The sequence below is a fragment of the Panicum hallii genome, chromosome 6 (assembly GCF_002211085.1).
Source record: "Panicum hallii strain FIL2 chromosome 6, PHallii_v3.1, whole genome shotgun sequence".
Classification (NCBI taxonomy): Eukaryota; Viridiplantae; Streptophyta; class Magnoliopsida; order Poales; family Poaceae; genus Panicum; species Panicum hallii.
Window position 1 is genome coordinate 3217151 of NC_038047.1, and position 12340 is coordinate 3229490.

The following is a 12340-nucleotide window of genomic DNA, read 5'->3' on the forward strand; positions in this document are numbered from 1 at the left end:
AAACTGAAACCGAACTATATGCCTGCTTGGATGCCTGATACTGTACTTAATGTATAATTGTGTACGTGTGAGTGTTAAATTGTTTTCCAGATGGACCATTCATGGTGAGATATTAAAGGAAACTGAACCCGCATCACTTCCTTTATCCCCATGAATCTGGTTCAGTTCCCTCTAACCCTCACCTCAAATGGCAAGTATACATACGTGCTCCTACCGCTAATCTGCTCATATGTTGTAGACTAAACTCAGCAGTGTACGTAGACATGAAGCAGTCTACTGAAGATGAGATATTGGAGAAAAACAAGCTGATCCAGTGACCATGTTTTTGGCCTTGAATGAATCGGTTTGTATTCGTCCAGCTTTCACTTTCAGTGCCTGAACTGAAAAGCACATGAAAACTAGCAAGACGAAGAGCAGAGAAACTATCTATGCTGTGAATTTGTTGCTTTACCTGGAGGCAAATCTATAACCATGTTGGTGTTGAGATAAAGATTATTCCAAAGCATTGAGCAGCAGCAGGCTGGCAGGCGGCAGCATGTATGTGTTTATGTTACACCAGCTCTTCATGCCAATTGCTCCTTGCCTACCGTGCCTTCACATTCTGAACGCATGCACCTTTTGCTTTCTGTTTCAGAAGACCAGAACAGTTCTCTTAAGAAGACTGGCAAAAGAGGAAAAAAGACCTGCCGTGTGACACTGACCAACTACATAATTTGTATCCAGAACACACCAAAATGGAAATCAAGTGTAGAGCAGAGTAGCTGCTATTTCATCAAGCAATTTATCGCAGTTCAGAGAGTCCGTCCACGACGGAACAGAAGCACTTCGCAAAGGCCATACCATCCCACACACAACCAACACACGTCCTCTCTGCCTCACCACCAATGTGCTGCCTGCTCTGCCCTGCCCTCTGCTCTGCGCCTGCCCATCGTTGTTCCATGCTAGATAGCATAATGCATCCATTCTGAAAGGTAGGCACACACGATCAGCAATTGCCACAAGCACAAATCAAAATAGATGCTTTATAAACCGACTTAATGGGCACCAGTTGCGTCCTTTAGTAGGACAAACCTCTTGCAGTATGCACATCTCTGTTTGGGACTTCAGTAACGCCGATGTCCAGGAATAGCATATTTCCAGGTTTTTGGGTCCTTCAGTTTAGGGCCTACAGATGGAAAAATGAAGTCAGAATTTATCATTGTGAACTAGTTGCTACATTCAAGACGAATATATCGAACTTTAAACTTGCAACTGAATTGCATATTGAAAGGAGGATTAGAGGACAAAAATTTGAAAAAAAAACTTATTCTAAAGTGGGTGTCTGACCACCCATTATTTCTATCTCCACAGGAAAAAAGAAACCCGACAAACATGTGAGGAAATAAGAACGTCCAAGAAAATGAAATCGACCGATTGAATTTTAAGCATTCAAATGTACCCAGAAAACTTGCACAAGACAACATACAAGCCCAGGAAATCAAAAAAACTTGAATCTGCATATAGAAGAAAAATGGATCGGAAGTACCTTCGTGGAGATTTCTTGAATGAGCATGTGACAAGTCTCTTTCTTCAAGGCTGTCAAGGCGCTGTTGGTGCCGTTTGTAAAGAGGATTCATATCTATGGCTGGGCAATATTCGACAGTAAGCCTCTGCAGAGCTGAATAACTCCCAAGAGCACCCGGTACAGATGTCAAACGTTTACACCACTCAAGACTTAGTCTTTCTAATGACGGCAGGTGTCCCAGGGAATCCAGCGATTGCAACTTATCGCAGCCAGAAATGTACAAATACTTAAGCGCATCCAGCTGCCCTGACACAGAACAAAGCTCCGAACACCACATGATCCTCAGCGACTTGAGGGCAGGTGGTAGGTTAGGGAGTGCTACCAAGCTACGACAGGCATTTATTTCTATAAGTTCCAGGCAAGGTAGAGGATGATTTTTTCGTTCTGGAGATTGCTTTGGCACACTGGTGGATGCACGGTACTCCAATGTACTTGCGCCTAGCTGCTCCACATGGACACTATTCGATTCTGCATCCTCCTCCCATGTGAGCTTAAGACTATCACAGCGACGAATACGGATTTCAGTGATAGATGGGGGAAGATCAAAGAGCACTTCCAATCTGTCACAATTCAGTACGTTTAAACTGTTTAGGCGTGGCAGGACCCGACCCCTTGACCTTGTTGGTGCTGGTTCACCATCTGCAAGTGCGGGCCCCACTAGATTGTGACACCAACGAACGCACAAATGCTTCAAGGATGCCAAGCTTCCGAACACATCCTCAGGCCAGTAGATGAGCGTATCGCAACTTAAAATATCCAAAGAAACAAGCTTCCCAAACCATCTCCAGATTGTTGACTGTGTTGGAGTCGTGAGGAAGAAAAATTTGCAGCCAAATAATGTCAGTTGTAATAGAGGTGACTCAACGTTCTCATCATCGTCTAGCTCAAGTGCTGCTTCTTCATCACCGACTTCCAGTTTTAGCTTTGACAGCAAATACTTGTATCTATATGTAAGTATTAGTAACGATAGCTGTGCCTTTTGTTCTGTAAACTCGACAAACTTGAGATTTGGTGTTTGAGGTAGAGTAACAAGCTTTGGACAGCAACAAATAACAAGACTCTCAAGCTGAGGAAATGTCACTTCTCCTCCCCCTCTCCCTTCTGTTGCAACCCATCTTTCCAAGTTCTTCAGATTACTTAACTTGAGTTCTTTTAATTTCAGAAATGTCAAGGATGCCTCATCGCTACATAGGCTTTGCAGTTTATCCAGTTTTACTAATTGAAGAATTTGAAGAGCCTCCAAATGGTTAAACTGAGGAAATTCCTCACACATTTCCAAGCGAACTAGATGGAGCTCAGTCAAGTGCTTCTGCAGCGAACTAAGATCTTTCATCCATGTGGGTAAACAAGTGCTTTTGTAATCATCTATCCTTAGCATCTCCAGCCCACAGTCATGAGGTTTAAGGGCATCTAATACCTTCTTATGACAGTCTGGTACCGGTTCCTTATGGAACCCGTGAGTCCATTTAAGAGATAAATGCCTGAGTTTCTCTTTATTTCCGAGATTAGCAGCTTTTGCTTGTGCCTCTGTCACATTTTCCAGACAACTCAACTTCAATTTGCCACCAAGGTCTAAGTTCTGCAATTCTTCAATAGTACTGCAGCCAGAGCTAGCACCAGCCACGAAATATGTCAGAATCTGCAGAGAAGTGAGTTCTCTGAGGTCTGGAGGCATGTACAATAATTTGCATCCCTCAGTATAGAGATGACGAAGACTTCTCATATATTTCATATCCCATGGAAGTCGACAAAGTTGCACACAGTAAGCAAGATTCAGGGTCTGTAAATTATATAGGATGCTTATTTCTTCAGGAAGTTGTTTGATCCACCAGTTACATGAGAGATCAAGATACCGTAGGTGTTGTAAGTGTTAGGATTGCCAAAACTTAAATTAACGGCAAGATTATCCAGAATCTAAACATAACCTAGTTCATGACAAATCAATCTAATGCGGAATAAACGGTAATCATTATACCAGCGTTAGCAGTAGCAGCAGCCATTTACGCCTGATCCGTAGAGGAAGTAGGCGTTCTTGTCGGTGTAGGAGATGCAGCGGCGAATCAGCGTCCTCCGGACGCCAACGGGAGTGCTTGGCCTTCCAAACCCCTCCAATGCCCTTAGCGATCAGACTAGCGGTGGCTAGGGTTTTAAATTGAGATTAATTAGGTCATTAAGGTGCTAACCACGACCTTATGTTTATAGACACTGTGGGGCTGGGGGCCAGCCTCTGGAAACAGGCCTAATGGGCCTGCTGATCACAGCCCATTAGGGTTTTATCATTAGGTTTCCTTAATCACGTTTAGATGGTTTAAACGTTTTCTTAACAGTGAAGATCACAATATCTTAACAGAATTTATTTCCAACATTCTCCCACTTGATCGAACGGATAAGGCTAATGTTCGTATCATACTAATGTTCACCCTTAGTAGTAACAGAAAGTACTGGACCAATGCGTCGTCAGTAGCTTGATGCACTACTGGGACCCCATTACCCACAGTCTCACTGAAACACCTCAGTAGAACGCTTATTCATTAGTTGGGAGTTATAATGGCCCTAAACCAGGACCTAAAGACTATCCACCAAACCCATATTAGTAATGTGCTGCTTAAACACGTTCGGTGGTAAGCCTTTAGTGAGCGGATCCGCTAACATAGAATTAGTTCTTATGTGCTCAATCTTAATGGTTCGATCCTGGCATCTTTCTTTCACAATATAATACTTAAGGTCAATGTGTTTGGAAGCACCACTTGACTTGTTGTTACTCGAAAAGAATACTGCAGAATGATTATCGCAGTATAACGTTATAGGTTTCGTAATGCTGTCAATTACCTTGAGGCCCGGAATAAAATTCTTAAGCCAAACAGCCTGCCCAGTTGCTTCATAGCATGCCACAAACTCAGCTTGCATCGTCGACGCTGCAACTAAACTTTGCTTAGAGCTTTTCCATGATATAGCTCCACCGGCTAACGTGTAAATATATCCTGACGTAGATTTCCTACTATCCACACATCCAGCAAAGTCAGCATCAGTATAACCCACAACTTCAAGGTTATCTGATCTTCTGTATGTGAGCATGAAGTCTTTAGTGCCTTGGCAGTAACGTAATGCCTTCTTGACACCAACCCAGTGGACCTTCCCGAGATTTTTCTGATATCTTCCAAACATTCCGGTAGCAAAAGCCAAGTCAGGACGCGTACAGACTTGTGCATACATCAGGCTTCCGACAGCTGAAGCATAAGGTATGTCCCATCTCATCTGATTCCAATTGGTTCTTGGGATATTGGGCTTCATTAGACTTATCGCCCTTCGCTAATGGAACAGGTGTGGCCTTACTCTTATCCATATTAAATCTCTTAAGCATTTTCTCAATATATGCCTTTTGAGCCAATCCTAGTGCTCCTTTGGTCCTATCTCGGTGTATCTCAATGCCCAGAACATAAGAGGCTTCACCAAGATCTTTCATATCAAAATTGGACGAAAGAAATCCCTTTGTCTCATGCAGCATACGCTTATCGCTGCTCGCTAATAGGATATCATCCACATAAAGCACTAGAATTATAAATTTACCACCCTTTATTTTAATGTAGATACAATTATCTACATCATTCTCCTTAAATCCGAATTTCTTAATCACTTGATCGAATTTAAGGTTCCACTGTCTTGACGCTTGCTTAAGCCCGTAAATAGATTTCTTAAGTCTGCATCCTAAATGTTCCTTGCCCTTCACAACAAAACCTTCCGATTGTGCCATGAAGATGGTCTCATCCAAGTCACCATTCAAGAACGCAGTTTTGACATCCATCTGATGTAGCTCTAAGTCATAATGAGCTACTAGCGCTATAACGATTCTGAATGAATCTTTCTTAGACACAGGGGAGAAAGTTTCATTATAATTGACCCCTTCTTTTTGTGTAAAACCTTTGGCTACAAGCCTTGCTTTGAATCGTTCGACATTCCCTTTAGAATCACGTTTAGTCTTGTAGACCCATTTACAGCCTACTGGTTTGACTCCATTAGGAATATCTACCAGATCCCAAACATCATTAGAACTCATGGACTTAAGCTCTTCTTCCATGGCCTCAACCCATTTGGCAGAGTTCTCACATGATACTGCCTCTCTAAACGTGTTCGGATCATCAGCTTTCCCAATATCATACATATCTTCACTTAAGTATGTCTCATAATTAGGGAAAACTGTCTTTTTCCTAGCCCGCTGTGATCTTCTTAATAGTTCTACAGGCTGAGGTGCTGGTTGAGGTGCAGCCTGAGGCACCTCGACAGGGTTCTCATCTTCAGCATTAGGCGTCATTTGCTCAGCTTGTTGTTCGCTCGCAGACTCAGGAGCTACTTCAACAGGCGGAGTAGCACTAGTACTCTGAATAGGAGGCGTAATCTGATCAGATGGTGTACTCTGAACGGAAGGAACAAACAGCGGCACTAATTGAGGTGTTACTGTTTCTTGAATTACTGGGATGGGAAGCTCAACCCGTATTTCTTCAAGATTAATTTCCCTCCTCGGAAAACTCCCACTGATTCCTGCATCCTCTAGGAATACAGCCTGCCTGGTCTCAACGAACTTAGTGAGGCGATCAGGACAGTAGAATCGGTATCCCTTGAACTTATCAGGGTATCCGATAAAATAGCAGCTCACCGTCTTATTATCTAATTTCTTTTGCTGTGGATTAAATAATTTAGCTTCGGCTGGACAGCCCCACACACGTAAATAATTAAGCGATGGTTTCTTCCCAAACCACAACTCATAAGGTGTTTTTGGCACAGATTTGGAAGGAACACGATTTAGTATGTGCGCAGCTGTTTTTAATGCTTCCATCCACAGCTCCACAGACAAAGTAGAATAACTAAGCATGCTACGTACCATGTCCATTAGTGTACGATTACGACGCTCAGCAACTCCATTTTGCTGTGGTTCGCCCGGCATACTGTACTGGGCCTTTATACCATTCTCTTCAAGATACTTAGCGAATGGTCCAGATACTTGGCCGAATGGAGCATGTCTCCCATAATATTCACCACCTCGATCTGATCTCACTAATTTAATAGTGACATTATGCTGATTTTCCACTTCAGCCTTGAATATTTTGAATTTATCTAATGACTCGGATTGATCACGGATGGGGTAAATATAACCGTAACGAGAGAAGTCATCTGTGAAAGTAATGAACGAGTCAAAACCATCAACAAACTTTAATGAACGAGTCAAAACCATCAACAGACTTTACTGGGAACGGGCCACAAATATCAGTATGAATTATTTCTAATAGGCCCGAACTCCGAGTAGCTCCTTTCTTAATTGTCTTAGCGAATTTCCCCTTAATACAATCAACGCATTGTTGATCTAAGTTTGAGAGATCTAATGAATGGAGTATCTCTTCTCTTATGAGACGCTCAATTCTCCCCCTCGAAATGTGGCCCAAACGACAATGCCACAATTTCGACGAAGTCTCATCATCACGCTTACGCTTATGCGATACATCATCCACATTCATTGCAGAATAAACATTACCAAGGCCCACACTTAAATTATGAAATTTAATGTTGCACACAGAGTTGCCAAACTCACAAATATGTCCCGACTTATCTAAACGCGAAACAGAAATAAGGTTTCTCTTCAAACTGGGAACATAAAGAACATTATGCAAACTAAGGTTGAAGCCGCCTGGTAACTCCAAATCGAAGCTTCCAATGACTTCAACCTTCACTTCATTGCCATCAGCCACTCTTAGGCTTCGCTCCCCCTCTCTTATAGTTCGGATCGAACTGAATACCTGCAGTGAATTGGAAATGTGCACAGTGGCACCTGAGTCAATCCACCAAGTATTAGGAGAAAAATTCACTAAGAACGATTCATCAATAAAAGATACATAATCAGTAATTGTACCTTTGTTCTTAAGCCACTCCTTAAATCCATGACATTCCTTCTGCTCATATTTAGGTGACTTGCAGAACTTGCACAGCCTCTCATTAGAGGTCTTCTTATGTGACACGGCCTTGCTCTTATGGCCCTTAAACTTTTTCTTATGCTGCCTGTTGCTGCCAGACTCAGCCTGATGCTTAGAAGTGTTATTCATGCTAACACGTCCAAAGCGCTCGCTGACCATGTTGACAGCATCCTTCATCCTTTCAGCTTTCTGCCTTTCTTCTTCCTCAACACAGTAACTAATGAGCTCAGCCATGCTTCAAGTCGCCTTCTGAGTGTTGTAGCTTATTTTGAAGGGACTGTACTGTACTGGCAGAGAAGTCATGATGAAGTGCACCAGAAAACCATCAGAGATAGCCATATCCAGTGTCTTCAGCTTATTTGCTATGTCACACATGCTCATAATGTGCTCCCTGATTCCACTTTGCCCATCATACTGTGAAGTCAGCATTTTCATGATCAGGGTGCTAGCATAAGTCTTGGAAGAACTCTTAAAGTTCTCCTCCACCTTGGCAAGATATGCCCTAGCACTCAGATCATTACCATCCTGGTCCTTATCAGGAATAGCACCACAGAGGGCCGGAGTGATCGTGTTCTTAATGATCATGTTGGCCATCCTGTCTGATCTCTCCCACTTCTCAATGGCAGTACGATCACCATCGGGATCAGCGGGCTCTGCTGGCTTGTCTTGACGTAAGGCGAGATCATACTCGCACACAGCAATGGCAACATTAACATCTTTATACCAGCTTGGATAGTTGATGCCATTCAGTGGCTCAATGGATTTCAGGTAGCCCGTCACAGTGTTCACTGAAAAATTATGAGAACAATAATTTCATTAAACTCACAATTAAGATACGCATAAGAAGTATGAAATTAACCCTACGATGGTCTGATTAAAATCATACATAAATTTCAATTTGCATCACCGATGGGGAAAACAAACGAAATTTATCATTAAACTCATAATTAAATCAACAATGGTTAGAATTAATTATAAGTGCTCTAAATAAACTTCCCAATGGTTCCATTTAAATAGAGTGCATCTTAATTGCTTATGGTGGTAACTAAAACAGGAAAAAAAATTTACATAACTCATGGAAATTAATTAACATAATGCTGGTAATAATAAGTGCAACAGAAATAATTAAACATAACAGCAATTAATTTGAGCTTTAAACATAAGAAACAGTAAATAAAAGACTTTAAACATTAATTGGGCTAAAACTCGTAAACAGCCCAAAAATCCCCTCTATGCGCGCAGCCCAATCTGCACATTTGGCCCATTTGGCCCATCCCGCGAAAACCCTAATGCGGGTGAATCTGGACGCTCCATTCCGATCGGACGGCTAGAAACTCACGGCAACTCATATAAAACAGCTCGGTCGGAACGAAACCCTAACATTCTCACTCCACTTCATCCTTTCCCCACCCCTGGGCACAGCCGCCGCTCAGCAGAGAGGCGGCGCTGGCGGAGCGACGCTCGGGCTGGCGCGCGGGGAGCAGCGCGCGGGGCTGCGCGCGAGGCGACGCAGCGGGCGGGCCCAGCAGCGCGCGAGGCGGCGCTCGGGCTGACGCGCACGTGGCGCGCCCGAGGAACTGCACGAGCTGTGGCGCTGTGGCGCTGCGGGAGCTGCGGGGCCGGGCGACCGGCTGGCGCGCGGGGCCGCGAGGCGCTGCACAGGCGGCGCGCAGACTCACGCGCTGCGGGAGCGGGCGGCGCGCGCGGGGCGGCCGCGTGGCTGCCGCTCGGGCGGGTGCAGCAGCGGCGCGCGGCGCTGGCGCGCTGGCCCAGCAGCAGGCGCGCGCAGGTGATTTTTTTTTGGTAGGGTTCATGACAGGATCTAAGATTTGTATTCCCCTTTCTCTCAATGCTTACTTATGCATCTTGTTCATGATTTTAGATCTAATTTTGCGGTAATTAAACATGAACAGAGATCTAATTTGGGAACAGATTAATTAGCAGCATGCCCTAACCTTAATTGCATAGCTAATCATCGATTTTGTAGATCTAATCTCGTGATCAGAAAACTAATTAACCATGATTTAGATCTAATCAAGCATGATTAACACATAAAAACCTTTCTGCAGGAACTAATTGCGTCTAAAACATGAATCAATCTTAACTGTGCAATAGGATCTAATCTGCACAGCACCTTTGCATCTTAAACCGACGAAAACAGAGGCATAAAATGGCTCAAAATATGACCGTGCATGACTAGGTTAAGATGGTTCATGATACTGATTGTTAGGATTGCCAAAACTTAAATTAACGGCAAGATTATCCAGAATCTAAACATAACCTAGTTCATGACAAATCAATCTAATGCGGAATAAACGGTAATCATTATACCAGCGTTAGCAGTAGCAGCAGCCATTTACGCCTGATCCGTAGAGGAAGTAGGCGTTCTTGTCGGTGTAGGAGATGCAGCGGCGAATCAGCGTCCGGAGTGCTTGGCCTTCCAAACCCCTCCAATGCCCTTAGCGATCAGACTAGCGGTGGCTAGGGTTTTAGATTGAGATTAATTAGATCATTAAGGTGCTAACCACGACCTTATGTTTATAGGCACTGTGGGGCTGGGGGCCAGCCTCTGGAAACAAGCCTAATGGGCTTGCTGATCACAGCCCATTAGGTTTTATCATTAGGTTTCCTTAATCACGTTTAGATGGTTTAAACGTTTTCTTAACAGTGAAGATCACAATATCTTAACAGAATTTATTTCCAACAGTAAGTGCCTTGGTCTGATTTTGAAATTCGAACACCGAGGAAGTTGTAGTGCTCGCAGAGAATTACATTTTCGCATATGTGGCGTCCACTTTGTTTCACCAAAATCAGGACGTGGACACAACAATGTCTGGAGAGTCGGGGAACCGATCAGATGACTTCCAGTCACAGTATACGACGAGAACATGTGCCGACTATGTTTTGACAACTTCTTTTGATCGGACCAATTGTTGATAGTTGCACATTCTTCTCCTAAAACAGATAAAGCAATATCGTGCATAAGATCATGTATCTTGCATGTCTTAATACAAGGAAAATGACTCCAGTTTTGATCTTCTAATGGTGTTTGTTTCGCATCCTGAAAGAATGACCTCCAAGCTAGCTCATTGAAAGTCCGTCTTCCAGTTGTTTCAAGAGGGACATCCTCTTCACGCGGTACATAGTCATTAGCCGTCCACAGTTGGATTAAATTCTCCACATCAATCTCATAATCTTTCGGAAACACAGCACAAAACGCAAAGCACTGCTTCATGTGTAATGGTAAGTTGTCATAACTGAGCTTGAGTATCGGTAAAATTCCAGTCTCCTCATTGCAAATGCTGCTTTTCTTTAATACAACCATCCATTCGTCCTTGCTAGTTTTGGTACTCAACATAGATCCTGTGGCTTTGGCAGCTAATGGAGCCCCATGGCATTTCTTCACAATCTCATTAACAATATCTTCCATCTTAGTAAATTCTGGCTTCTGCAAATTGAATGCCCTTCTCTCGAGTATTTCCTTTAGAAACGCATCATCTAGATTTTCCAGCTTATGGGGTTGAACTTTACCCCCAGACATAATTTGAGCTACTTTTGCATCTCGAGTTGTGGTCAGTAATGCACTACCTGTGCCAGCATGCTGAAGACATGTTTTCAGCTTTTCCCATTTATTAACATCCTGATTCCATACATCATCCAACACAAGGAGGCACCTCTTTCCGCTCAATTCTTTCTGAAGGTCTTGCAATGCCTTTTCACTATCTTTCTCTGAGCTATTGCAGATGCTTCTTGCAATATTACACACATCAAAATCATCTGACACACAACACCACTTCCGGAACTGAAAATGCTTCTTTATTTCAGGGTCGCTGTAAACGAGCTGAATAAAGGTTGTCTTGCCCAGCCCACCCAATCCAACAATAGGGAGAACGAGAAGGTCAACGTTGTTAGCATTATCAAGTAATATCTTCACAATCTTCTTCTTCTCTTCATTTCTGGACCTACTAACAATATCCTTCTCGGAGTCAATCATGACTGGATCCGTCTGCCGCAATGGCATTGATGGTGGCGCTTGTCGCCTGTCTCTGAAACCAAAGGAGTTCATCTCTGTGACCAGGACCTCAATGTCTTGCACAATCTTCCGCAGCTTCTTGCCCATCCTGCGGCGGAACATAATGGGGTTATAAGCAGGGAAAAGGCTTGCAACATCCATGCCGAGCATATTATGGTGTGGCTGGTGCCCCCTCTTCTTGGCTTCTCGTCGGAGTGCCTCGTACTTGAACTCATCGAAGACATCGTTTGCTTCATAGGACACCTTCTTGAGTGCTTTGAGCCAGGCACCTACTCTTTCTTCGTGTGCACCCTTCTCCTCTGCGTCATCGATGATGTGTAGGATGGCCGGTAGCTTTCTCTCGAGGACCTCGCGCTGCTCCTCCATGCCTTCCATCACCTTGTACTCATCAAGAAGGTAGCTGGACACCTTGTTCTTCACGATGGACACCAGCGGCGCAATGAGCATGCTGGTTAAAACTTCTGCCATTGTTGCGCGCACTACTCCGGGAACGCACAGAACTAAGCACACTGATTCAGGCGAAGTGGGCAAGCAGATCTGGATGAACACGAGGGGAAGCCGGGAAGGTGAAATGGGAGCAGGAATATGTGGTGGAGCTAAAAAATGATTAGGGTGGTGGGCAGTACGAATGACAAAGTGGGAAACCAGCCGGTGACGACATATGGCTTACGGAGAAGACCTCGTGAAGCTCTCTTGAGTCTTGAGCTTCGAATCAGCCTTCACCGGCGGCGAATCTCAGCAGGATCTGAGGGGAGGATCCTGAGCTAGTGAGCTGGGAGTGGA

At 43.9% G+C, this 12340-nt stretch overlaps 2 protein-coding genes, 1 long non-coding RNA gene and 1 pseudogene across 4 annotated transcripts; all 4 read right to left on the reverse strand.

The window, feature by feature from the left end:
- Positions 1-394: 394 nt before the first annotated feature.
- On the reverse strand, positions 395-1681 carry LOC112897435. Of its 2 annotated transcripts, none has more exons than XR_003229666.1 (4): positions 1526-1681; positions 1072-1165; positions 731-964; positions 395-625 (listed from the first exon to the last, which is right to left on the reverse strand). It is a non-coding gene; the product is annotated as an uncharacterized LOC112897435 (long non-coding RNA). The 2 variants fall into 2 exon arrangements; XR_003229667.1 differs by having other exon boundaries at positions 841-964; positions 1526-1680.
- Positions 1682-1707: 26 nt separating this feature from the next.
- LOC112896872 lies at positions 1708-4729 on the reverse strand (annotated as a pseudogene).
- A 3032-nt stretch (positions 4730-7761) lies between these two features.
- On the reverse strand, positions 7762-9942 carry LOC112896873. Its single transcript, XM_025964994.1, has 2 exons — positions 9856-9942; positions 7762-8312 (listed from the first exon to the last, which is right to left on the reverse strand). The coding sequence occupies exons 1-2, from the start codon at positions 9878-9880 to the stop codon at positions 7762-7764; spliced, it is 576 nt and encodes a 191-aa protein (XP_025820779.1). The 5' UTR covers positions 9881-9942.
- A 256-nt stretch (positions 9943-10198) lies between these two features.
- On the reverse strand, positions 10199-12340 carry LOC112896874 (putative disease resistance protein RGA4). Its single transcript, XM_025964995.1, has one exon. The coding sequence runs from the start codon at positions 12023-12025 to the stop codon at positions 10199-10201; it is 1827 nt and encodes a 608-aa protein (XP_025820780.1). The 5' UTR covers positions 12026-12340.

Excerpts from the sequence above, each read along its gene's own strand:
- LOC112896874 (XM_025964995.1), bottom strand. The coding sequence starts at position 12,025 with ATGGCAGAAGTTTTAACCAGCATGCTCATTGCGCCGCTGGTGTCCATC.
- LOC112896873 (XM_025964994.1), bottom strand. The coding sequence starts at position 9,880 with ATGGCTGCTGCTACTGCTAACGCTG. Across the intron at positions 8,313-9,855 it reads TGCTGCTACTGCTAACGCTG|TGAACACTGTGACGGGCTAC; the intron begins GTATAATGATTA and ends ATAATTTTTCAG.